We start from the raw sequence: 27680 nt of genomic DNA on the forward strand, positions 1-27680 counted from the left end.
AACTAATGTTTGTACAAAGATCTTCCAGTGAACTGAGGGTATATGCAGATGTGCAAGAAGTTAAGCAAGTATCACTGTTTGCAAGATTAGTGCCTACTCCCTAAAGTATGTCTTACTTTTAAGCACCAACATAAATCGATTTACAAGAGTGGGAAAATGAGTGAGGACAGATTGAAAGTGGCTGATCTCAACACATCAAGGCTAGTGACCAGTGAGAATCTACCTGGGTTGGAAAGATGTTTTTTAAGGCATTTTTGGGTAATCTCATGCTACAAAGAGACCAATTAACATCAGAATTACCTTACAGGACTTGAACCTTGCACTGTATCCCCTGCAGTGTCCAAACAACAAATTCTCCCTTTGTCACACAGATTCAAGTCGACCCACCATAGAAGATCCTCATGGCATGCCTTGGGAAGAGTATTTAAAATACATAACTGCATGGCTTCTAAAACATTTCCAGTGCAGACCATTAAAATGAAATTCTCAGTCCATTGGATAGACACTGGTGTAGCACAGTTCTGTCCTGAACTAAGATCAGTTTTGGTTGTGGTGAGAGAAAACAGAAGCGCAAAGCAATGCATGGACAGTATTTCACAGGACAGTTTTGGTTACACTATCATAAAATTTCTGGACTACTGCCATTTGGTTTGTCTTTTGACAGACTCCATCATTTTCCCTTGTGGTTGCTTGAGGTGTAAATGGGTTTCATTAGCCAGTTGCCACATCACTCCTGACTGCTTTTTCTCTTGGTCCCTACCATGTAAGAGCTGGGCCAGCTCCCTGGCTGGGTGAGGACTCAGGAGACACTGAGATGCTGTGGGAAGTGTCACAGTTGAACAGGTGACAATCTTCCCTCTGCTGCATAAAACCAATATTTCTACTACAGTTCCCACTAGAGGTTCCCCATAGAAATGGAAAACATTTGGATAACCTTTGCAACCTCTGGAAATAAAGCCGGATAGAAAAATCTGTTGCCGGTCTCTGGCAATGAATTCTTAGGCAGCCTCAGAGACAGCCTGAAGAATCAGCAGTTATTTACTTTACAAAAGAAGGCAGTTCCTTATAACACTGCTTCAGAAAATGTAGCCCCCACCAAGAACTTTATGGCTTCAGGGTAACTGGATATGATTATTAATTTGTCTGCTAGAAAAACTGTCTTTTCTAAGTACAATATTTGGGAACCGAGACTCTTTATACTCTGATTTATATGTTAAATTAAACAATAGCTATAATGAGGACACGCTCTGACTGAAAATAGAGATCTTCATAAAGAAAAATTGAATGGATACCTCAAGTCAAGTTTTGACTCAGGACTTGTTACATCTGTGCCCATCTGTGTTGCAGATGTCTGGTGTGATCTTTGAAATACCAACCAGGGGCAATTTGTCCACGACCAGTAGATGTTAAAAAACCCCCGACAAATAAGGCATTAATGTGACTTCCAAAAGTTTGTAATGGTTGTGCATCAAATTTACTCTGACATCAGAAAAATTAAGTGATTCTGGAAATCTCATCAAGCACTTACCTGCCATGTCAGGTATCCAGATAATTTTGAAAATCTGGCCCCATTCAGGACTCAGTTTCCTGTTTCTGAAGTGGTGAAGTAGCTCTTCCCATGTACTGAGATGCACTAAGACATTCTGGTAATGAGAACCATGAAAATAATTAAAGTAAACCTTCTTCTTGCTTGGGAATACTGGAAATTGCCTTTTGGAATTTGCAGAGGAGAAAATAAATAAGAGAAATGGAACAAACATAAATGAAAACATATCTTGCCCTAACTGGGTCTTTACTCACTGTGGGATTTAGGGAAGATCTAAGTGTTTGATCCAACATTTTCCCCTTTATTTTTTTGTCTGTTGTTGTTATTTTTTTTTTTAAACTACCTTCCATATCCCTCTAGTGAATACCACCTCTCCTGGGGCTACTTGGAAGGTACAAGCAGAACTGAAGGGAAACATAGATCACGGACTACATCTCTGCACAGAGCTCATCTACGTTGCTCTGCTTAATCCTGCGTGTTAATGAAAAGAATGCCTGAGGGAAGGGCTTTGCGCTGTAGCTGGAACTGAAGTGCAGTAATGTTTCCAGTCATCCCTAAGCTTGATATACTTGAGAGGTGAAGCAAGGCAGAGATGGTAATAGACTATTTTCACGTCCTTTTTGACTACCTCGCTCCCACATGGGCCCTGTGGGGGAGAAGGGATTTGTCTCTGCCATCAAAAATCAGAGCAGCCCCGGAGCTGCTCTACTTCTTCTGGCAGCAACAGTTGCCTTGATTTCCACTTGAGGCAACTTTATACCCTCTTTACATTGCTGATGCCATGCAAAATGGAGCAAACCAAAACTGACTCCTAGGGTGAATGTAAATATTTTTGTTTGTTTGTTTTCTTTTCTTTCAGGAATCTATGTACATTGAAGAGTCCTCAAATAAAAATGGTGTGATTTCTTTGATTTTCTCTCTGAAAGAAGAAGTTGGGGCATTGGCTAAAGTTCTCCGCACATTTGAGGTAAATATTTTCCTTCAGGAGACCTGACCGGATCTTTAAATTTTTGCATTGCAACAACATTTGTTCAGGGTATTTGTGGTCATGTTTATGATTCCATTTCATTGCCATAATGGGGGAAAGCAGCACACATTTATTTTCAGGGGTTAAAATCCCTTAAAGTCTTGGAGCAGAAGTAGCCTTTTTAAGTTAAAATTTGATTTCAAACTTTTAAATTAAAACCTCTACTTTTAACAGATATGAGGGTGGAAAAAAATGCATATTCTCCATTTGAGAAGAAAATATTCCACTGTAACTGCTTGAGTAAGAGGCAGAAGTGAACTGGGCCATAACCTGAGATGGACATCTGAGTATATATATTTATACGTATATGTACAGGAACACGTACACTTATGTACATGTACATGTACATGTACATGTATATGTGTATGTATATGTAGATGTATAGAAAGGCAAATATAACATGCATGTGAGCCCTGTGACTCACAGTGCACAGGTTGCATGAAGTATTTCTGCTGGCGACAGCTACCATCCTCTTAGCCCTTGTCCACCACAGTAAATCTAATATAAATAAGCCCACATCTCCCACCAGTGGTACTTCTACAGAGGCGGTAGAGGGTAGCTACAAAACAGCAACAAAATGACAGCACTTTGTTTATGCCAAAGGGACTCAGCAACTTGTACTGGCTGATTTGGAACGTTTTTGAGGAAACAAGAAGCCATTTACCTTTCAGGACACTGTGTGCCTATTTATTCTTGCAGAAATATTTCCCAGATGTCATGGATGCTGTTTAAAAAGCACAAAATCCTTGTAATTCCGGGTGGTTGTGTTGCAACACACAGAGCTGTGTACTCTGCACTCGCACGCAAATACACTGTTCTATTGGTTTAGTGACTTGTTTTTTTTTTTTTTTAGAACATCATCATGTAATAGTTGTGCCCGAAAGCAGTTCTTTCTATAGAACACTGTAAAAAGTTGTGGCCTGCATACTTTCCATTCATAAACATAATTGACTAGGAAATGAAAGGTTTGTGTGGTATTAGTACAAATGAAAAATAGTTATGACTTATAGGACATATTTGATTCATTAAGATGAAGGGAAATTCATACCAATGTCAGCAGAGCTCATCTAAATCTGTGAACTGACCACTGTAATACAGTTCTGCAAAATGTCCATATGTCAGTGGCATGCATGTCTGTAAGTGAATTAAGGAGGCTGTTGATATTCTCTGGTTAAATGCACTGCTGCCTACTAACCAAATTGTTGTAATCTCTAAAGGAAAATCTGCAGGGGAACTAGTATAGGAAAGAGAGAAGTAGCCACTTATTGGATGTGATTCTTCTTGCCCCAAAGCAGGTACCTAAACCAGACTGGATGAGTCATGGTTTTCCCCAGTGGCCCTGATGGCAACTGCAGGGTTGGGTCTCAGCCAAAGACGTATGCTCTGATGGCTGGGTGGTTTCCCAGCCCAACAAAGCCAATTCTTTCTGTGCAAACCTTCAGTGTCTCAGCCACCAAAGCTTGTCAAGAGACTTGGCATAGGTGCTCTTATAGCAGTTTTGCATGCTGTTGGCAATGTAGTAGGGAAACAGATGGACGGCTGGAGGAAAGGGATTTAATGGCACAAGCCTGACCTGCAGCTGTAGCTCCTCAGGTCTGTCACTGGTGAATTTATGAGCGCTGGGGTGTCTAAACCAGGGCAGCCCTTGGGCAATTCTAACTCAGTGTGAAGGACCTCACCCTGTGTGCAGCAGTGTGCATGCATGGCTGAGATAACCTCCACCCTTTCCTACCTGGGCCATAACCATGGTGCCTCAGAGATACAGACTGTGCTCAGTGACATCCGCAGCGGAGAAGGGGAAGGTGGTGATATGCAGGTGAAGGGTGGGGACAGGAGGAAGACCTCGAGAGGACTTTTTCCTCTGTACCCCTTCCCTGCTTAATAAAATCAACTGTGAGATGCAAGTTAGCTACAAGAGTTAGTTCAGACTCTGTTGGTGGGCTCCTCTGGGCAGGGAGACCTCTTGCCTTGTCCCCAGGGTTTCTGTCGTCGGCTGGGCGCCAGCCCAGGGAGATGCAGTGGGTTTGTCTCAGACGGGCGGCGCAGGGAGGAAATGTGGAAACGGCTGCTCTGGCTGTCATTGCCTCACGCAACCACATGAAGTAGGAAAAATAAAAACACAAAAGCCACAAAATATGATCACACTGTTCCCTGGCGCGGACACGGCACTGCAGCCGTTGACCCCCACAAAGGGCCAGACCTCGTGTGGCCTCTGGTGCTGATGGCCGTGCGTGGCATGTTTGGAGCCTCTCTGATCCTTGCTGAGGCTGGGGGCTGACCAGGGGTGTCTCTGGGCACTCGCCGTGGGAATGCAGGCAGAGAGCACAGCTCAACCCTCTCCTCCTCCCAGCTTGCTCTTGGGAGTGATTAAGGGACAGTGCCTCCAGCACTGGCTTTGAGGATTTTGCCTCTTCTCTAGCCAATCTATAAAACTACTCTGGGAAGTGAAGGGGGGAGGAGGAGGGTTAAGTGAGCTGTGAATATGCATGTCTTAAAAATAAATCCTCTCTCAAGACAGAGAAGAAAGCCTAGAAGCAATATCCAGATGAAGACACAGGGAATAGAGGGGGATACCTAAAGAAAGGAGAGATCTCATGGTGCCATCAGCAGCTAGGATGTCTTTCTGTAAAGGAGGTGTCTGTGTGGACCTGTGGAGGTCTATCCTCTCCTTGGTTTAAGAGCTGGAGGAAAAATTTCTGTTACTCTGCGAGGGCTGTTCAGTCACTCTTGTGTCCCTGCCCGGGATGCAGGAGCACCTCCTCACTCCCAGGTTCACATCCTGCCCATGTCCTACTTCTGTGCTGGGGTGAAACTTGTCCAGGCATTAGCCTCCACCACAGCTTGACTCCATGGGGAGCAAGAGCCCAAAGAGAGCTGCGCTGTGCTCCAGCCTGGCCCTGCACCTGGATAACGGGAGGTCCAGGACTTCTGGCTCACCAAGCACCATGGCTGCTCCCCAGTACAGATGTAATCTGTACTCACCAGGAAGGAAAACCTCCCAGGGAAGGACGCAATGTCCAAACACAGCCCAGGTGATGAGCCCTCATTGTGGGCCAGGATGGACTGAAGGTAGGGGAGCCTTATATCCAGGTAGGGGAAGGCACAAGGCCAGCGGCTTGCGCCAGAGAGAGTGCTCACAGCACAGAATTACATCTTGTAACTGAGACACCAAGTTTAAGAGACTTTCAATGTGTTTTGGGGAAACATTAATGTTTGTCCTACTCCATCTCAGGGTTGATCATGCAGTTGACAGAGTGCTGCATGCTCTCACATTTGTATTTTTGCTCAAAGACCCAAACTCTTGCTTTCTGTTCAGGTCCCAGTTGCAGACAAGTATGTGGCTACAGTGACAACTGTTGTTTTTCTGATGTAGCTTGAAGACTTTTCTTCTGAGAAATATCCTCTATGTACTCAGCTCCTTATGTCTCCTGGTTTCATGTCCAAAATATACTTGATTATATCCACTTTTTTCTTACATTTACTCTTGATTCACATTCTCTCTAATGTGTTTCAGTTGTTGGGCCAATGCACAATGTCCAAAAAGAGCAAGCAGTCTATGGAGGAAGGGCTGGACCCTCAGAAGAGCAGGCACACATTTGAAGAAAGACTATATGGCTTTTTAAGCTGAAAAGCTTTAATCTTTATCTGTTCTAGTGTTCATGCAACTTCCTTTTAGTTCTGCTTGGGCAACACCTCTGCCCTTATTGCAAACTTGAGGATGGCTGTAGTGACAGCATAAACCCAGTCTTTACGCCAATTTAATTTTGATAGGACATGCAGTACACTAGGGCAGTGCTTGGTGCAGCCATATGCTGTTTATCTGGTTCATGCTGTTCTAGAAGATGGTAGCTAGGAAGACAATACTCAAATAAATACTTGTTTGAAACAAAACATTAGACATAAGTAAAATATCATGCTTAAAATCAGGAAGACAGAATAGTCATTGTGGAATTATATTTCTTTTTTGATTCACTGGGCACATCAAGAAGTTACAAAGTATAAGTTCAGGTCAGAAAATGAAATGTTTCTTATCAAAACTGAAAAAACAAAGCAGAGCATTTTGAGTTAACTCAAGTGTTACACTTGATGGGAATGTTTATTTTTCTCTGTAGTGATGAAAACCTATTGAAATTGAGATCTCTTTTTTAAACAGCAACAAAGCCCATTCTGAAAGAAAAAAAAGAAAGAAATTGTCCCCCCTCAAAGATTGGCATTTCCAGAGTTAAATTCAACATTAAAAAATATCAGAACTAAACATTTCAATATGTAAAAAGGATTGCCCTCAGTTTTAATTGACATTTTTCCACATGAATTTGACATTAACCTCCTCAGAAGTTCATTTCCTGATGGATTTACAAGTAGAAGGAGACGTGTCAGCTGTAGCATGTAGCAAACATTGGGTTGGAATATATTACAAGTTTGGTCAACCCATTCTCATAGAGGAGCCTTCTATCTTCTTTTCACTGACGTGACTTCCCAAATACAGAGCAAGACCTCTGTACAAGGTCTGGCTGTCAGTGGTGTTACTTAAAATGAGTAAGGCTCTAGCTCAAAAGCAGACTCATAGATTTGCACCGAGTAGTACTCCTGCTCCTGGAGTAAGTTAGTGCTCTGTGGGAAGACTGGATGAGAGTAACGGGCTATATTAAATGAGAACCTGTGCTGTTCAGAGCCAGCAAAAATGACTGTGCTCTTTTTCTGTTTAGGAGGTTACTTTATTCAACAGAAAGTCCAAAGTGACTGTTATCTCTTTGTCCCTCAGGAAGGTACTGGCTTTGTAGTGTTTTGGGTTGTTTCCAAATCAGGAGAAGAGAGCAGTCACTTTGGCCAGGGGGTGTGTTGGAGATGTCTGCAGTGATAGGTGAACAGGCCAGGCGTGCCGTCTGCAGGGACAGGCGAACAGGCCAGGCATGACTCTACCCAGAGACTTGTTTTTTCATCATAGCATGCATATGAACGGCTACAATCATTTTATTACACCTGAACTCACTGCTCCAAATCTGTGTCCTCAGTCTGAGCTCTCCTCTTTCCAGGGACAGGAGAGCAGGGCTCCTTGATCTAGTAAACCGACATGAGTTTAAAGAGAGGAGTGCCCTCTTGTAAGGTGCTTGCGCAGTGTCACATATACTTTTTGGTTTGTCCCACTCCACGTGTTTTGTGACTAGATTATGCTGAATGCCTCATACCAAACTTTAGGGTTGGAACAGAAGTGCCGTGTGATGGACACCAGGGCTGCTCCAGGGCTGACTGTCCTTTGGAGCTGTTTGCTGGCACCGGTCAGATCTGGGTCCCTTTGCCTCTGTGAGTTTGTCATGTGAGGAAGACCCTAGCAGATGTGAAGGAGAAGATGGGGAAGTACTTTCTTCAGATGAGAAGCAGACCCTTGGACAGTAAAGCTGAACCAGTTGTCTGCGTTTGCCTTCACTTTGGGAAACCATGGCTGAAGGCATTGCTGCAACTTCCTAATTCCTGTGAAAATTAGGCACTGAGTTTCTACTTGTGCTTCCAAAAGTGTCCCATCAGGAAGCCCTGAACTAGCCTGTGACAAGGGTTAAAAGAACATATCACTTTTTTTTTTTTTTTTTTTTTTGGTGCAAAGTGCAAGTAAATACTTGTTTTGGGAGATTTCGCCCAAGTTCTCAGTGAATGTTGATTAGCGGCACCATAGCGCTGTCAACGGTTCTGCATCTGGTAACAACGTGGGGTCTCCTGATGAAGCCAAACTTAATGACAACAGTCATGAAAACAAGCTGCAGATGGATTTCACAGCTGTACTCAGTTTTAGCAACGATATACAGGAGCATTTAGTAATGCGTAAACAGAAGGACATATGAATGCCATGGGACGCAGTAGCCCATAACACTCCCAGAACGTATCCATCCCCACTGGAAGCTTCCCCATGTAGCTATGAAAACACAATTTTTCTTTTCCAATGATCAGGCCATTAAACTCTGAGGGTGGGACTAAATTCTCTTGGCAGTGACCTCTGCAAGACTGCCGATGTAGTATAACACCAGGCTGGTTTGATCTCACCAGTGTGGGGCAGCTGGAGCACGGGAGGTGTTTGGTCAGGATGGCATAACTGGAATAACTTGGGGAAGGGACTGGAGCTGCTTCATGGCCTCTGAGAGGGACCCAAGGCTGAGATCCAGCACTGTGGGGTAAGGCAGGCAGGGAGATGGGCAATCTCCTCCTGCGTCCATCATTGCCTCTGTTGTAAATTGATATCTGTATTACTAACCCCTGTCATTCAAAAATGATGACTTACACAAAATGGACTTAGTTCTAACTTGATTTTTGAGCTCTGAGAACATATCTTGAGACTTCTTTCTCTAACGGGGAGTGATAGAGATACTGTTAACTTAGAGATTCAAATAATGAAAGCTGAGATCTTTCACCCCCAGGAGTGGAGGAGAAAAAAAGCAAGAAATTTGGAGTGACTTCTGCTAATTTCAAGGGATCTGGCAATACTGTACTCCTGTAATTTCTATTAGGTGTTACACCTAATGCTACCCTCAGTCATCAAGGCAAAATCTGTTCTGAGTTTTTAATACTTGCTAAAAAGTGTATTAGAAATGGCCTAGTACACTGCTTTGAAATAAACGCAAAGTGAACAGCTACCCCTCCTCTACCAGCACAGAAGAACTCCAGCAGATATGTGGTTGTATGACAGGATGCGTCCATGTAGGAAAGACTCAACCTCTATGCTGGTCATAAACTTGAGAAGAAGCAGAGAAGCACTAACCTGCTGCAAGGGCTTTGCAGCTGCAAGTGGATGATGAGGTGAATTCAGCAAATGCATGTCTAATCTCTAGCCATGGACTCATCTCATTTCTACCAGCTCTAAAATAAGAAAGACAGAAGAGACCAATGTTAATAGTTCAGGTGTGAATCCAGTCTTAAACATGTGATGGCCCAGATCTTCCAGAACCAGTTAGGTTAGGAATTAGGTTCCATCAACAAAAAATAGCTCAGAAATCATGAAGTCTCATAAAATAAGTACAGAATTCCTATTAGCTGTCTTTTGAGAACATATATTATCAAAATTTCAAGCTCTAAAAAACACAAATTGAAAAACTGCTCAAAATAAACAACTAAACCAAAAAATGCCCCTATTCTCCTATTTCAGGTAACAATTTGTCTCCAGAAGAGAAACTTGATGCAATGGCAATATCTGGCAATACTGAAGATACAAAAAAGTTTTGAACAATGTGAAACTATGAAGATTAAACGCTAGATGGAGTAGTTGGACTAGAATGAGATTGAGATTTGTAAAGCAACTCTAGTAACAGACCCACTGTAAATATTTTGAAATCAGGGACTTAGTAGCAAGGCACAGCATATGAGAGCATGTTTCTCCAGGAGCACCAGTTCAGGGAGTCGGACATATGCTGCTGAATTCTTGCTGTGAAAACAGCCACCAGAAGGGTTCTCCCTTCAGCTTCTCTGCTGTGAGGTCCTGAAGCCTTGTCACAGAGGTAACGGGCTGGCTCTGAACATTGCTGAGCTGCAGGCACCTCTCAAATAAACAGCAAACCAGCTTCACACTCTGCAGGAAGCTGTTCTGCTGTCTCAGGTGTAAGAAAGAACCTCCTTCCTCCCTGTCTTCATTTTTTTTTTTTTTTTCTTTTTCCTACTCTTAGCTTGTGGCGATACTTTGAGAGGCATTGATGCTCCTGCTGCCTTAAGCATGCCTTGTGGCCACCCTGCAGCTTGTCTCTTCATTCCCAACCCCTGCATCATTCCCTCCACTTTGTGGGCACCGCTGTTTGTGCAGCTGCTCTCTAAGCCAGGTGGGAGATCTGGTACAATGGAAAAGTCACCTGTCCAAAAAAAAAAAAAAAGATATAGTTGAGGTACCCGTGTGATCTCTCAAACAGTTCTGCTATCTCCAGGGGAGGGATGCTGAGGCAGGGATGAACACTTGTGGGTATGGGAGGGAAGCAGGGGATAATGGCCACCAAAGGGAGGTAGGTCCATGTTATCATAGCCTCTGCAAGATGTAGAAAGCCCAGTCAGGGCCCTGGATCCCATTGCCCTGTGAATCTACACAGAGGCAGAAAACAACACCCTGACACATCAGTACAAGATGAAGGTAAGTCAGCACCTCAGCGTGCCTGAGCCGAGCCTTTAACAGGGGGAGGCTTTACACCCACTCTCCACCTTTGTGAGTGGCTATGCAGAGTGGCCAAATGACCCAGGGCTCCAGATGCCAGCCCCACATTGCCACAGCACTCTCCATGGAGTAACTGTGGTAAAGGGGCTGGCAGCCCCCTGTGCCTGATCTCTGTCAAAAGCTTTCCAGCCCCGAGTCCTCTGAACTTCCAGCTCCGGGCAGCCCCACATCCCAGTGCCTCATCAGGCGGAGGGTACAATGTACGGTCTGTTTGTGAAATGGGGCTCTGGAGGCCTAAAACAAATTGTCCCTGGGGCCCAGGACAGTGGTGGTCATTCTCTCCCCGAGACGGCCCCGTGAGGACAGCATCTCTCAAGAGCAGCAGTTGGTGAATGCGCTTTTGACCTTTTCAACTTATTGTATTGGTATCTAGCCAAACAATTTAAGTTCATCTGTAGCGTGCGACACTCAGGAAACAGAGGAATGACATGCATGCTGTTTCCTACCAAGTAATAAACTGCCTTTTGTGATGGAGTGAATGAGGGCTTTGCCGCTGATGGCCAGATGCCCCCCTGTGCTGTGCAAGCACTGTGAGGAGCAAAGAAAATCTTAAAGGCCTTGAGAAGCTCAAACTAGAGGGAGGTACAGAAAAAAAGCTTTGCTCTTTCTTCCCTGTAGGTCACAAGTAGATCCTTGCAACGTTTCTTCATGGATGAAATCCTGACCCCACTGCAGCAGGGGGTTTGACACTGACACCAGTGGGGCCATCTTTTCACTCTATGTAGTATGGGGTCTTCTTAAGACTGAAAGTAGCAAAAAAAAGCTTCTCCAGGGCTGCTGAGCACTGTGTGTCAGCTCCTCTGAGTCTTCTGCAGTTGATTTTCAGGCCCAAATTTCCTCAAGGGGTTTGTCTAATCCTTCCAGGGGACAGAAGCCAAGACCTGACCTCAGTGTGCTGTGGCCATGGCTCTAGTGTGAGCCTAACAGAAAGGTTAGGTGGTAAAACCAGCACCAACTTAAATCTAAAAGGTTTTTCTCAAAGAAAATAAAGTAATATTTTCATATTCAAATTATAGTGTTCAGGAAAACATTTGAGTTCAACTAAACTGAGGTAGATTTTCTTGGATTTGTGTTTAAGTGACTGGAAAAATAGGATTTTTAGCTACTTGTTACACATTGACATGATGGCATGTCTGAGGTCAGGTACCCACTGGCCACAGTCATCAAGACTACAGTTGCCAGTGATCCCTTTCTTCAGACCTAGGAGGCACTGCTGCTGATCAGTGAAGGTATCTGGTGAGATGGAATTGAATTTCTGTGAGAGTGATCAGACTCTGGAGCAATTGCCCAGAGAGGTTGTGGAGTCTCCGTCTGTGGAGATACTCAAAACTCGACTGGACACAGTCCTGAGCGATCTGCACTAGCAGACCCTGCCTGAGCAGACTGCTGAACTAGATGATCTCCAGAGGCCCTGCCCAACCTCAACAACTCTGAGATTTTGCGATTTTATGATTCCGTGATTTAGAACAACCACGTTTTTATTTGTACAAACCTGGGCTGCCTTTTTAGTGCAGATCCACATTTCCCTTTGGATGTCTGCCCAACACCTGCTCACAGCCCTGGAAACTGTGCAGGTGGCTTTGCAGGTGACTGTGCAGTGTCTTGGCAGAAGCTTATCGCACAGGGTGCCCAGCTGCTTGCTTTGCCAACCTCCTTTCAAGATGCTTGTAAATACAGCATTCACTTTCTCATGACAGGGGCCCCTACAGGTGGAACGCCTAATTCCCATGTTGATCCTGGGGAAATATTCTTGTCCACACAGACAAGCTTCCATTATGTACTTGCAGTACTGGAGTCACTAATTACAATAAAGCCCCTGTTTACAACGTGTATCCTGCTTCCATCTTTTTCAAAGGTTTATGTAGTGCACAATCTTTATGTTGGTGCTCTTCACAAGGGTGAATCTTGCATCCTTCTCATTCTTCCTTTTTGTCTCTCTCCCTGTTGTGAAAGTCCTCAGTCCAGTGGCCACCAGAGGCAAGTCTCTATTTTTGAGTTATTTGGATTGTATAGTGTGGGTTGCTGACTGACACATGAATTTTAGCTAGTCTTTATGGCATATTTCTTCCCCCAAACCCTGTGGGATGAAAATCTCTCTTTCTCACAGGAAAAAGGTATAAACCTGACCCACATTGAGTCCCGACCTTCCCGTCTCAACAAAGACGAGTATGAATTTTTCATTAACTTGGAAGGCAAGAATGTGCCAGCACTGGACAAGATCATCAAGTCCTTGAGAAACGATATCGGAGCAACAGTCCATGAGCTTTCACGAACAAAGAAGAAGGACACCGGTAAGGATACACTGACAAGGATAACATCGACAAGGCATATTTATGTCACATACTTAAATGACTTCTTTTTCCTGCAGCAAAGGAGGTACTCTTGGATCTGTATGGCTGCATTTCCCTCCCTCTGCCTATTTTGTCTGTGTTATAAGCTTTTTCATTTGGAGATTTTCTCTCAGTGTAAACTGCCATGCTCCACATTTTGCCATGTTTCTGAGTAGGTCTCTTGGGAACTGGTGTTATGGTGTTATGTTGTCATCTGTCTGGTTGGTTAGCAGCACTCACAGTCTCTTAGCCAGCCTTGTTGTGGTAGCTTGTTACACTACCTGCAGAAGTTAACAGGGATCAAAGGATGATTGGAGTCACAGACTAAGGGCTCAACTTGTAAATACCTAAGCAGTGGTGCAGGAAGTTGTAGGTACATCTATTTTCTGCTCCCAGCCTCTGCCCTATTTTAAAATGGACAGCATTTATATACACAGCTTTTGGCAAGTCACACAGGCTGGCAACTTTTGTTCTTGATGCACATTTGTAATGTGAAGGTATAACAGGGGTGCAAGTGAGACCTATACCACCATGTTTAATGCAGATAGGTTAGCTTATCAAGCCCAAGGACATGTCCCCTGAATCTCTGACTACCACCCCATAGCCTTTGGATCACTGAGGACTGAAAGCCGTTGCAGGGTTTGTACACTTTTAGCCTTTTTCTATGTTCTTTGCCCACACAAGAACTTAGAAGAGAGACAACAAGGATCTCCATGTGGGGTGTACCACATCTGTCTAGTTACTGTCTGCCCTGATTCAAAAAACCCACATGAACTCAATCACAATCTAAAAGGGCAAACAGTTCCAGCAAAATCTGCAGCTGCGTGCATGGACTTGACTTACAGATGGTAGATCAATTCCCCTGAGAAATCCAGGCCTTGATCTGCCTCTTATTCCCTCACACCCTATCCCCATAACAAATCTGTGTCTGTTCAGTACCCAGCAGACTCAAGCCCCTATAGTGCCATTTTGTGGAAAAATGTCACCTATTGAAGACTGCCTTTTACCTTCCTAAGGAAGGATGACTCCCTGGAGTCCCCAGGGAGGTCACTAAGAGGGTGCCCTGGAGACATTTACAATGCCTGTGCATTGTGCATCCCAGCTGGGGGACTGTCCTATCTTGAACATTTATCCCAGAGAGCACTTACATGAAAAGATGTATTTTAACTTCTAAGTGATACACAGACCCTGTGAATCCTGTCAGACTTTGTCATTTTGTATAGTGAGTCCATTCAGAGTCAGTCCACATACAGCAAGCACTGGCAGGGGAGTACGTTATGATTGTGATAAACTGTCTTAAAAATAAACATAAATTTTAAAATCAGAAGATGGGGACGAAAGTGCTGCAAGGGGTTATGTGGTCTGTTCCCTGGCAAAAGGCAGGACCAGCTAAACCACTGTCTGCCCTGAACAGTGGAGATGTCCTGGGCTGCACGGCTCTGTGCTGCGGGGCTGCCCTGCTCTGACCAGTCTTCCTTGCTGCACTGAGAGCTGATGACTTCTCCCCCTGCCTGCCTTGGACACGGGGGACAGAAGATACTCTTCCTCTTCAGACCAGCCATTTCGGTCTCAGGTGACAATATCCTGCTCAACCTCAGCCCTCCCTTCTTGGGACACCTGATTTCTGAGCTCCTTGCTCTTGTTGGTCTTCTCTGGAGTGTCTCCAGTAGGTTAGATAAAACCTAGATATAACTATGGGCTATAAGGACTCTATTGCTCTGGTAAGCAATTCATTAACCGTTTATTAAACCAGTGCTTGCTCATTTGTTGTTTATTAGATAGATCCTTCACAAAAGTCCAGCTGCCTTCCAGGTTCTCCTTATTCAGGTAGGAACTGACGGTAAAGGGCAACATAACAAAACAAAAAGTGACAATGAAGTGCTGTCTCAGTGCTTTCCCCCACACTGGATATCTCTGGAACCTCACAAATCATGCTGGCACAAACCTTGTAGTGCAGCAGAGGCAACAAGAACCCAGTCCTGTGCAAGGCCTGGTATGGAGTGATGCCATCCTCATGGGGCAGAGGGAGGAATTGCTCTTCTGCACTTCTCGGGGCTGGTATGTCCCTTCGAACACCTCGATTTACTTTCCAGTTTTGGTCTCGTGGACCCTGGCTGCTGACTGCTGCAGCCCCATCCTTGTGGGACCCTTGCACCTCTGGGCTGAGATGAGAGGAGGGGAGGAAAAGTCCCCATGGGGTGACCATCCCCCCCACTCCCTGCTCTGCCTCACACAGGTACATGTGAGTGCAACACCATCCATCTGTCTCCCCACTTTTTGGGCTTGTGGATGTCCCTCACTCCTGCTATTGAAACTAGGGAAGTTCTGCTACCCACTTGGATGGGAGCAGGAATAACTCTCTGTTCCTCTAAGAAGTTCATTGGAGGTCAGTTGTAATTCTGCCTTCAGTGAGAAATAAGGAAAGATTTTGTGAGTTGTCCATGCTCCTAATTCTCAGACATTTGCTGGAGTTGAGGCTGCTCAGTACAGTGGTGGCTGTCCAGCATCCAGTCTGAGACATACTTAAATGCCTCTTCAGATAACAGATGTGATTTTAATAGGATTTCAGACTTTAAATACTTTAGGTCTGGATCTTCCTCTTCCTTCCTAGGAACAACATGAAAGGACATTAATACCTTCTTGAGATCAGTGCTGGTAATCCTTTTACCATTTCCTTTGTGTCTTATCCATGACATTACATTTGAAGATGAAAAAGAAGAAGGCAGCTACTCTTCGGAGTCAGTTTTCTCCATTCATGAGATGAAGGCACAAAAGGTTGATTAGGTGATTTATGATCACGTCAAATCAAAGAGGTTCTCTTTTGGGGGCTTTTTTATTCCCAGAAGAAAGCTACAGGCTTAGAAGGGCTTGCCATTACTTCTGTTTTTCTAATTATCATTAAGAAGTTAATAATAAACTTTATTAAATAATAAAGTTGTGTACAAGCATAGGCCAGAGTCAGCTAGAGATACAGCTCTAAATATCAGCCATGAAAGGCTTGTGAGTGAAATTCTGACCTCACAGAAGTCAAAACTCCTGTGGTTAGCTGTAGGATTAGGATTTCACTGCATGTTACTGTGTTGATCAAAGGTTTTTTGAGCTAGATTATCCTGTCAGTGCTGCAGAAAGGGAGTTGATCCCCTTCTGTCTGAGAGGATAACTTGTGTTTGTTTGCTAGTTTCAGTAATTCAGAAATAGTATAAAGTGGGAGAAATTTATTGCCAAGGAAAGAGAGGAAGATTGATATTTCTTTTTGCCCTTTGTCTTTTTCTTTTATTTTTTTTCAATTTCAACTTCTCTCATGAGCAGTAAGGGTCCAGTCAAACTGAAATCCCCAAAGAGCCATATTTTGAAAGGTCAAACAAGCCCTGCTTAGGGGATGAACTGTGGGTGGCAAATTCTGGGCTGAGGCAGCTACAAGAGCAGAGTGAGATGGGAACAGCCTGAGCTGTAGAAAGTGTGGTAAGATGCTGTCCTTTATCAGTGATGGCATTAACAAATAACAGGCCTTGTGGTGCCTTTTAGGTCAGCTTGCCTTTCAAATGTATCCTCCTGGCAAATCTGGTCATAATCCACAGATGCCCTCGTGTGAAATTTTATTCCTAAAACACAGAAAGAGAGCAATATGTTTCCAGGGAGCAAAACCTCAGAGATATGGTTTATGGGGCTATTGTCACACTCTTCTCAGTGGGCAGGTAAAGGCTGGGAAGGTTTTTTCCTGGAGGCGGTCTGGGGTCCCATGTGACTAATTCGTTCACTGCTGTCTAAAGATGCTCTCAGTTCTTCCTTGCTAAGGATTAATTTTGCTCATGCTCATGACTTGAGAAAAAAGAACCAACCCTATTTTGCTCAGTTTCCTGTAGGAAGCACACCGTGCCATTCTTAGGGCACTGCTTTGTGGACAGTCAGAGGAAATTTCTGTATTCTGCCCCTTCTGTGTAGTTCAGTGTTAAACACGTGTAAGGGCTTTATTGGGCAAAAGGATAAATTAATGGCTTTTTCTTTTTTTTTTTTTTTGTCTGGTCAATTTAACTGCTTTTAGAGTCTTTTCTCAATGAAATGCAAAATGTAATTTTGGTTTCCCTTTGACAAACCCAAATAGTTACAAATACCAGATTTGGATCAACAATGTAATTTTAGCTAAGAGCAGGCCAGCAAAATGCTCTAAATCCAAAGGTAGTTTTAGAGCTTCAGATGAGATGGGCTAACAGTCACTGGGCCAAAAACACTTTGTAAAGATGGGAAGATTTGTTGTGAAAACACAGTGCATCTCTTCATGGCTCTTTTTGGAAACAAGCTGGATATCTGCAGTCCACTTGGAGCCCATGAATAAACAGAATTAAATATTATTCTTTTGCAACATTAGGGAAATGCAGACAATTTATTGCATTTCTGAGACAGTCTGGGAGCTGAGGTTCTGTAGGGGCCTTGTTTGCTAAACCCTGAGGCTGGCCAAAGCATTCGGGACTGCTTAAAAAAGGTCTAAACCTGGGCCTTGAACTGCTATAAATTGCATAGACCTGTCTTTGACCCTCCTCACAATGGTCCGAATGGAGGAGTTCTGCAGAAGTCATCACTGCCCCTGCTTTGCTGCCTCTCATATAAATGGCTTATTAGCATTCTGCTAAGCATTTGACCCCATGGTAATTTGGTCACCACTTGGGTGTCCAGCATGATCCCATAAATGCTGCTGTTTCACTTACAGACAAATCAATATTTATTACTGATCAGCCCACGTTTGCTCTTCAGACCTTCACAGAGGCCCAGTGTTGCAACAGCTTGCCCTGGCAATTCATTAATGGTGGTGCAGACAGACAGCGAGTCTGGCGGACTAGCTGGAGGAGGATGTTGCAAACAAAATACGGGATAGAATCAGCCAGGGCGTAATTTGATTTGATCTTTTAAATAGTTGCTGGGAGGGCTGGGGACAGCCTCCTGGCACACCACAGCTAGGCAGGAGACCCAGTAGCTCTTTTGCACCTTGGTCCCTGATGCAGGGACCGTATGGACTTGGTGCAGTGCCTGCCATGGGGCTGTGCTCAGGACCTTCGATCCTTGTTTCCACAAGAACTGAGAAGGCTCAGGACTTTCCAGGACCTGACAACATTAGCCATGCTGTAGCAAATAGCACTAAGCATCCTCAGGATTTCCCTTTCACAGCCTGCCCCTTTCATCCAGATCTCCAAGCTCAGAGCTGCTCTCTCTCAGCTACCGCTGATGTGTGAGGGGACCTGGGAGGAGGGCAGAGATCTGCTGGAAATAGGGTCTGCATGCCTAGAGAATAAGGTGCTGCTCCTGTGTAGGGGAAAAAAAAGCCACTCTTCCCCATGCCCAGTACTGACACCGCATCAGCCCGGGAGTCAGTCTTTCCCAAAGTTTATCATGAGCTCTGCACCAAGTACTCTGGGCATCTTGAGAATAAAGTGTATTTAATGAAAGTAAGTCACTATTATATATTCATTTTATCCCTTCTTGGAGTTGCAAGGATTCAAACGTTGCCCAGCTAGACTTTTCTTATTCAGGGCAGCAAAACTGTACAGACATCACTGCTGAAATCCACTGCAGACTTCAGCCCCCGCCAATTTGTCTGCACAGCCTGGAGACTTCAAGTCATGGTGCATCTCTGAGAATGGTGGTTATTCACTCTAACACTGGCAAATTCTTTGCTGTGGGGCTGCCAGACAGCTTTTTATCATGTCTAATCCCAAAACATTTATCAGTGTGCCTCACCCCAGCCTGATAGTGGGGAGTCTGAAACACAAAACAGTGAAGTGATTCTCCCACCATCACACAAAGCTCAGTGGCAGAGCTAGAATATAAACCCAGTGCCTAGTAGCTCATATAGAATATATGGGCAGGGTGGCTGGGTGTGCTCAGCCTTCACCTGGTGTGAGTGAGTAGTGACTTGTCTCTAGCACCCAAACACACCTTTTTCCACTCAACCCCTCTGACTAGTTTAACTCAAGGGGTTGGAGGTGCAGGAAGGTTGCTAACAGCAAGGTGAGAGAGTATTTCTGGAGAAACTAGAAAGGTAGTGGTACACCCCGCAGCATATGAAGTCTTTTGGGAAGATCTTCCTGGGGCTGCTGCTGCCATCTAGTGACTTGTTCGGGTCTGGTTTTTAGGGCAAAGCAGAAGGGTGGTGCCGTTCGGAAAGCGGGGGACCAAAACCCACTAGTGCTGGGCGGGAGAAGGGGAGGCACAGCCGGGAGCTCTGCCCAGCCGGGTCTCTGCAGCCCGGGGAGCCCGGGCAGCCCAGGACCGCCCCCGGCTGGCAGCCACCAGCTGCCTGCTCTCCCTGGCCTGCCTGAAAACTGAGGGCTCCCAGCGGGAGTGTTGGATGGAGCCAGGCTGGTGGTGGGTCAGGGGGAGCGAGCACCCTGCGTGGGGCTGAGCTGCGGCCGCCCAAAGTTTGCCCCGTAAATCTGCTGTTATTGCTCCGGCCCCTCCATGCAGGTGCCTCGCAGAAAGCCAGCGCCACAAGTGCCCTCCGTGTTGTCAGGCTCAGCAGAAAGCAAAGCTGAATAGTCCTGGAGACAGAGTGATCTTCTTATCCCGTAGGTGGTCCATCAGGTCTGGGATGAGCTTCATCAGCAAGACACGGCAGGGAGCTCATGCAGCAGCTGCCGGCTGGGGATCAGATTCACTTGGCACAAAACCCAAAATCAGGCGGGGAGGTATGGCTGAGTGGCAGTGCTCCCGTCTGAGCAGAGCCACACAGGGGAATGAGCTGTTTTCCAAGCACTGACTGAGCAAGTGACGCCCATTTGTGCAAGAAAATCACTAAACAAACTTCAAACATTTTATTGATGGAGAGACTGCTTGGACCAGCAGAATTTGGGGTGATATTGGCCTTGAAGTCTGTGTTGCTGACTTGAGTGTGTGAAGCATATGGGACATGATTGAAGAGCGTGAGCACGGGGTATATCCTTAGATGGAGATCTTGTGCCCTTTCCTTAGAAAAAGTATGGTAGAACTGGAAGTGGTGCAGAGAGAAGTGATGAGAGTGCTCAAAGACAGCCCATGATTTCTGTGCCTGAAATACAGAGGCAAAGTCTCAGACAGGAAGATGGATGGTAGATGGAGGATCTGACAGGGAACTATAAAATCCTAGGTGGCCTGGAGAAGGTGAATAACAACAAATGATGTTTGTATGCAGGAACTAATTAACATCAAATGAAATAATCAAGTTTAAAACAAAAGGGAGTAATTTTTCATATCACATGTAAAGAAATGATAGAACTCAGTGCTGCAGAGTTTCCTGGAGTCAGATGTATACATGGGCTCAAAAAGCAATTAGTTGTATTTGTGAGAAGGTCATCACAGGCTATTAAATTCAGGAATAGCTACAGCCTCTGACTTCGGCAGAAGGTAAGGGAAGGGTCAATGAAAAGAAGTAGTCAGCTAGGGTCAAAGGGACAAAAATGTAAGAATGGGGCAGCAGAAGGGAAAACCAAGCAAGCCGAACCCAACAGCACTGGCAGCTCCCAAGATGTGCTCAGCTGCCAGTGGTACTTAGTGGTGGTACCTACTGATGCACTTCCTGAAGCGATGATGGGGCAAGGGAGGGGAAAGGGCCCACAGTCTCTGCGCTCCCTGCATTGTTTCTTTGTCTCAATGTTGCAGAGGGCTGGGGTGGCCAGGCCTGGTGGTGGCTGACAAGGGGGTCTCTGGCTTGGTATGCAGCTGGATCCTCCTGGAGGAGATGGAAGAGGGAGCCGCATCCTGGTACAGCCACTGCATGTGTGTGCCAAGCCTCTTGCTGTGGAGGGGACATGTGGCAGGGGACTGCCTGGACCGCTGGATGAATACACTCATGGCTCCAGGAAGGAGGTTTTACCTGGCATGACGGCTCCATGTACTTCACGAGCTGCAAAGAGCTTCTCCTTGTAGTGCAATTGCCACGAAGACACTTGCCTTCTGCTTTCCTCTGTCTGAACAGACCATATCTGGAAAACCCTGTGATTCTTCCTTGCCCTCTACCTTATGTCCTTCTGTAAAGGGAGAGCCACATGGGCATTACATGCTGTGTAGTCAGTGTGATCGCATTTCACATCCTGCCTGTGCCGTAGGCAATGTGTATAGTATGTGAGTTACAAGGCAATAGAGAACCAGGCCCAGAAAGTTAATTAAATTAATGCATTATTGTATAATGACTACAGTAATACAATGATAGTCTGAGGTATCAGGGTGCCATTTATAATTTTATTTCAGCATCCTAGGTCTTAGAAAGAGATTTTCAGAGGGTGAAATAATCCTGTATCCTTCTTGTTGGGGGGTTTCTCACTGTTCCTTTGAAATGGCTGATTCTAGCTACTGTGAAAGGAAGGATAATCTGGACAGATTCCTACATTTTGGTAAGCCAGGAGACCAGAATAATAAACAGAAAATCATAAACATACAAGCCAGCTCTGTGCCAAGGGCTAGACATTCCTGATGTTCTGTATTCTTCCAATAGTGCAAAACAGCCACACATTCAAGACAATTTGCAGGGTTTACTCTTGCCTCTGACTACAGGGAAAGGCCATTGCTGCCTGAAGAATTTAGCCCCTTACATATATTTCTTTATATTCATGATGAAAATATGGAAAGACCATAAGAAGGCCCCAAACCAAGTAATGAAGAAACATACCAGTCTCTATTTCTTTTCTGTTTTGTAGTGCCATGGTTCCCAAGAAGTATCCAGGAGCTGGACAGGTTTGCCAATCAGATCCTCAGCTATGGAGCAGAATTGGATGCTGATCATCCTGTAAGAAACAGACCTTTATTTTTTTAACATGTTTCTAGTTATTGGGACAGATGTTTCTCTCATTTAGATTTGCTCTGCTTTAAGACAGAACTAGTAGACTAAGTCTCACATGGTATAGGACAAGAAGGGTACCACATTTCTACAGTTAGAATCAGCCCAAACCCTGGTTATGAAGAAAATCAACCAAAGGTTTGTTTAATTTGAGCAAATACTAGGGGACCTTAAAAGTCATAGTGGTCATCAGAGCACAGGGCCACCAAAAGAACACCTCTAGTTTTCCCAGGTGGCTCTGATGTGGTGACTTCAGACTCATTTTGTGAATCACTAGCAACAAAAACTTCAGAAGCAACACATCATAGCCCAGAGATAGGAAGACTGCTTTTTTCATCCTTGATTACATACACACGATTGAGCTTAGTGCCTTGTTATGTGGTTGTTAAATCTGACGTAATTCTTTTATGGTGAGACACAAGAAGAGGAAAGGTCCTTGTTTCAAAAAGTTTGTGATTTAAATCGTAGGGTCAGAAAGTTTTGTTCATTGGCACAGCTGATAAAAAAATTTATTCAGCAGTTTTTCAGCTCTTCCAGATACACGAATATTTTCTGCTTCTATTCCCTCTCCAAGCAAACAACAACTTATTTTCATTTGTCAAAACACGCTGAGTTTCATGCAGTGAAACAGAAATTGCTGCTATTAGTTTAATTGAGATAGGGTGATTATAAATAAATTACATGCAGCGCAACAAAAATTGCTGCTATTAGTTTAATTGAGATGGGGTGATTAGTCATTCACTACCTATTGCTTAATTTGAGATGTGTTATGTATCATGTACAATGATTCATGATGTTCAGTGTGGTCATGTGAAAGGCAGAAAGAAAGGAGATACAGTGAGTCAATGGCCCCCTTGTGTGTCATGCGGGAATAGACCAAGATTGTATTTGAAAAAAGAAACCAAAAAAAAAGATATTAAAAGGAATGAAGCATCTCTGCTCCAGTTCCTAGAATTAGTTAGTGAACAGTTTATGCCTTAAAAAGAAACCCAGCTTCTGGGGTAAATAGGTGTTACAGTATACAGAGTGCAGAAAGAAAAGGGAATTAAAGGAGCCTGTGATTTTAGTAAAGTGATATGGGACTTAATCACAAATACCTCTATGCCAGGTTAATCTTCGACAGTTCATTTTTAAGGCCATTTTCTGCCTCTTTTTGACTCACAGTCTTAGATCTCCACTCTGCTTCAGCTGTTTCCTGTACTTGGTTGTGTTTCATAGTCCCTCAGTCCAGTTGTTGCTATTTGCCCTAAAGAAGTGTGTCCTAGCTTGGAAGGAGGCTTCTCCACTTTAGCTGGTGAAGACACTCCTAGCCCTGAGGAACTTTTAGTCTAAATAGCAGGCACACTGGGATAGGAGAATGGTTATCCTAGATGAAGGTTTAGGTATTATATTTCTTATCCCTATTTTTATTGGTAATTAGCTGCAAAGGTCAAGCTCCCAACCACAAGGCCTATTAGACATTCTCTGTAGTAATTAAATCCCTTGAAATGGTTGAATTTGTAGTGCAATTAGGGCTTTTTGGCCTGGTAAGTGCCTACTGTTCTTCTAACTGTTTGAAAATGAGCAGCTTTAAGCGTGGCTCATGCTGAAAATCCGCCTAAAAAGTCTGACTGAGTTGATGAGTATGTTTCTAATGTGTTTTAACTCTGCTCCTCTAGATCATCCCAGCCAGGGACTGCAACAAGCTTCATGAGAAACCAGAAGGACATGGTTATCTGCCATTAATTCAGTGTATTGCTCTTGTGGGAGCACCTTGTTGGTGCTGTAAAGGAGCATGTTTCCCTCTTTTTGTAGCAAGTGGAAATGAGAAAAAGAAAGGACTTGTGGGGGCAGGACCTGCTGGGAGGCTGTGACTGAATGGCTGCTCTGGTGGCCCTGCAGACTGGGAAGGAGTGGTGCCCTGTGTGAGCGGAGCCAGGCAGGACGGAGGCAGCTTCCCCAGTCACCCTCCTGCACTTTTTGGACTGGACCAGCCATGCCCGAGGGTGCTCAGGGCTGTTCACCAGCTGCCCTTCCACTGACCATCGCTGTTTTTCTTTAGGGGTTCAAAGATCCTGTGTACCGTGCCCGGAGGAAGGAGTTTGCAGATATTGCCTACAACTACAGACAGTGAGTGCTCAGTGCATTAACAGAAAGCAAGCCTGCATCTCCTGCTCTCTCCTAAGGCTCTCACCCTGATGGCAAAGCCTATTCCTCCACAAGCATCCTCCTGCTGTTGGCTTTTCTCTGCCATGTGTTTAAATCTTCCTGTTCATGCATTTATCCCCAAATTGCAGTAAAACAAAACTAAATTGTTCCAGGCACACGTTCAGAAGAGGACGTTGCCTCCCTTCTTTCCCCACAACACCCCTCTTCCCTGGCTTTGTTGTCTAATTGAGCAGCAGACTCCGTTGCTACTACAAAGACCTGAGCATTGAATAAAGCCGCTTCTGGTATTCTTCCCATTAAACCAGGGCTGGGGGAGGAGTGCCTATCATTTACATTAAAGCTGGAGCTGCACACACTATTAAAATAATGAATAACTTATGGTTCTGATGCTAATCCAGCGCCTGATACTCTACTTTTATCATGTCTGACCCAGCTGCAGTCTGCAATTTGGGCTCTCATTTCCCAAGAAAAATAAATGGAGATGATAAATTCAGTTAGAACAGGCTTGCTTGATTGCTTTCAGTGATCAGATCTGGAAGAGATAAAATTCTGTTCCCAGAGCCCCTCACACATCTATATCAGTCCTAGTGGGCCTGATTCTTGCTGAGACTGGTAAAAATTGTGATTGCAAAGGATAAAGTAACATATGTTGTACATTTAGGGCTCCACTTTATACAGGACTGCGATGAAAAGATAGCCCCTGAGCCAAAAAGCTAATAATCTAATCACAAAATGAGAGACAAAAAGTCAGGTGAAAAAAGTCAGGAGCCCAGTTTGTAACTAGAATATTTGGATAAGACTTTGTGGCCAGATGTGGATGAATGTGATGCCTGTTTATAGGTATCCCACAGAAGATTTACCTTTCCTGCATAATGGATAGCAAATTCTGGTCTCTAGTTTGCAGGCTTTCACCAAATCCTACCTAGAAATGAGATAAAAAACATGTTAACCACCCCGTCCCCCAAGATTCAAACTGAAACCATCTTAGGATGATGAAACTATTATATTCCGAGATTTGACTAATTAATATTTAGTCGGTTATCCAGATCCTCAGACACATTGGAAACAGAGTCTATACAGACCTGGACCTGTGTCCCAAAAGCACCTTTTATGTAAAGTTCTTGGACTTTCCAATTAGGCCTTTCGGTAACAGAGCAGTAAAAAGGGTGTGAAAGCCCATGTCTGGGCTTCTGGGACCTGTGGTAAGGAAGCATGTGTTTTTTGTGACTTTGGGTGTTGATTCAGGAAGGCCTGGATGGATCCATGGTTTTGCCCTGGGTGTTACACCTGGTGGACATGCCTTTCGGGGTCTACAATGGGAAGGAGAGCTCAAGGGGTTGTCTCTAGCATGAAGGGACAGAGATGCAGAGAATTAGGCAGGAGGAGGGCGACAAAGTTATCTGGCTTCATGGGAAGTATCTGAAAAGGCAAATGTGCTTAGCTTGTGAAGGTGCTACCCAGCTACAAAGGTGAGGTGGGTCTGTGGTGTTTTGTCTTGTGCTCTTCTCCCCAGCATCAATTCCATCCTCTTCTGTGTCCCTTCTTTTGCACCTATTTTGTCCTTTTTCCTCCTGTTGTTTGCCTCTCTATTCTGCCTTTGCTCTTTTGCCTTCTTTCCCAATACATTTACCCATTGCTTTTGTTGAATGCCTAATTTCCCTAATTTCTCTTTTCTTTGCTTTATTTTGCCTCTTCCCTCTGTTTTCCTTTGCTTCTGGCTCTGTTGATCCCTAAATATTTTTAATTGAAATTTGAAAGGTTTTTAAGCCATAGCTTTTCCCTGTAGCCTTGGAAGGCGGTCGAGGATTACTTAGGAGTGCTATAGGAACAACAATCCCGCAGCAATCCTCATAATTCAACATGCTGTTTAAAGCTCCACAGATTAAGGAGGGCTGATACAGAGAGACAGAAAATGATGGTGCTCCAGAGGAGCTGCCCTGAGGCTCAAGGAAAAAATGAGGGAGTGGGAGATGGCGGGGTGTCATCAGGAGTTTAACAATGGGTCTCTGGGGCTTGGAAAGCTCCAGCATTATTCCAGCAGTGATGTTAACCCTATTAAGTTACTTAAAACCCTTTGATTTTTCAAAGCTGCTGGATTCACCTATGGCCCTATCATTATTGCTAAGGAATTGACTATTCACAGGAGGCCAAAGTACATTGCTTGTGATTGTCTAATTCCTGCTAGCTTCAACATGAGCTAAGCACATGGAGGCCTGAGGGTGGGATTTGACTCAAAATTACTCATTACAATTATAAAAAGTCAAACTGGCTGGAGTCTGCATCTGTTACAACATAAAGCACAGATCAGAATTTCTCTGCCCCTTCAACAAACAGAGTTTTCTGGAGCTGATGGTTTCCCTGTTGTAACCAAAACAATTAATGTATAGTGTATTAGAGCAAGAAATACAACAGCTGCTCCATATCTAGAAAAGAAAATAACTTGAAACCAAGAGGCAGCAGATATTTTTTAGAATAACATTTTGATAAGACAAAAGAGCACTGATTTATTTTTACCACAATAATGCAAAGAGTTGTCCAAAGGCCAGTATCTCATGAGGTCAGTAGAGTCCTTTTCAGCCTGTGCCTAGGAGCAAGTGAGGCTTCTTTTGCACCTGCATGTCAGATCAAAGGCATCTGCCCTCCTGCACCAGTGCTCCTGGCCAGCCAATGTAAAGCTCCTGAGTATGGTGCTGGTGGCATGGGACATTTTCTCTGTCACTCCTATGGAGGGTGTCCATTCTCTTTCCAGTGGCCAACCTATTCCTCGAGTCACCTACACGGAAGAAGAAAAGAAAACATGGGGCACTGTCTTCAGGGAGCTGAAGAGTCTCTATCCAACTCATGCTTGTTATGAACACAACCATGTATTCCCTCTGCTGGAGAAGTACTGTGGCTACCAGGAGGACAACATTCCCCAGCTTGAAGATATTTCAAAATTTTTGCAGAGTAAGTTTGAAGCATATAAAAGAACCAAATCAAATGAAAGACTTCAGCTCTCAGTGGGGGTGGTGCTTCCAGAGATGGAAAAGCAGTCCCTGCTTTATCACAGGCTCCCTATGGTACTTGGGCACATCACTTAGCCTGTGTCCCAGGTCCCTCTCTAAAACTTTCAGGGGTACAATAGTACAGATGCTCAGATACGGTGATGGTGGTATGCATGGGTAGAAAATTCCCTCCTCTTTCACAGTTAAACTCTGTTTAACATAAGAAGAGCAAAGAAATCAGTTAACAACCTTTTTCCACTGTGAAGAGCCTGGATAAGGATAAATCAAACATACTAGCTGTTTTTAAGATGCCATTTTTTTGTCCCTTCAGCCTGCACTGGATTTCGCCTGCGTCCTGTTGCAGGCTTGCTCTCCTCTCGGGATTTCTTGGCTGGGCTGGCTTTCCGAGTATTCCACTCTACGCAGTATATTCGCCATGCATCCAAACCAATGTACACACCAGAGCCGTAAGTACTCTGGCACAGAAAATGTGTAAAGTTGCAGTAGACTAACAGCAGGGTCAGCCCAACTGATAATAACCATGTGGGATTCTGAAGCACTCCTGGGAACAGAGCTAATGAAGAGCAGCCAAGCGACTGCTCTCCTCTGAAAACTCTTTCAGAAGATTTCTAGTCTTTTTAACAAGCTGCATCCTCTTCTGCAAGTTCT

General features: G+C 44.5%; 1 protein-coding gene across 1 annotated transcript in view; it reads left to right on the top strand.

The window, feature by feature from the left end:
* Window positions 1-27680, top strand: part of PAH (phenylalanine hydroxylase) — a 41442-nt gene that overhangs the window by 2092 nt on the left and 11670 nt on the right. Inside the window, exons 3-8 of the mRNA XM_074825935.1 lie at window positions 2406-2513; window positions 12857-13040; window positions 21740-21828; window positions 23921-23988; window positions 26777-26973; window positions 27343-27478. Of these exons, the coding sequence (XP_074682036.1) occupies window positions 2406-2513; window positions 12857-13040; window positions 21740-21828; window positions 23921-23988; window positions 26777-26973; window positions 27343-27478 (782 nt within the window). The remainder of the gene's footprint in view (window positions 1-2405; window positions 2514-12856; window positions 13041-21739; window positions 21829-23920; window positions 23989-26776; window positions 26974-27342; window positions 27479-27680) is intronic.

Source organism: Strix aluco, chromosome 5, assembly GCF_031877795.1.
Source record: "Strix aluco isolate bStrAlu1 chromosome 5, bStrAlu1.hap1, whole genome shotgun sequence".
NCBI lineage: Eukaryota > Metazoa > Chordata > Aves > Strigiformes > Strigidae > Strix > Strix aluco.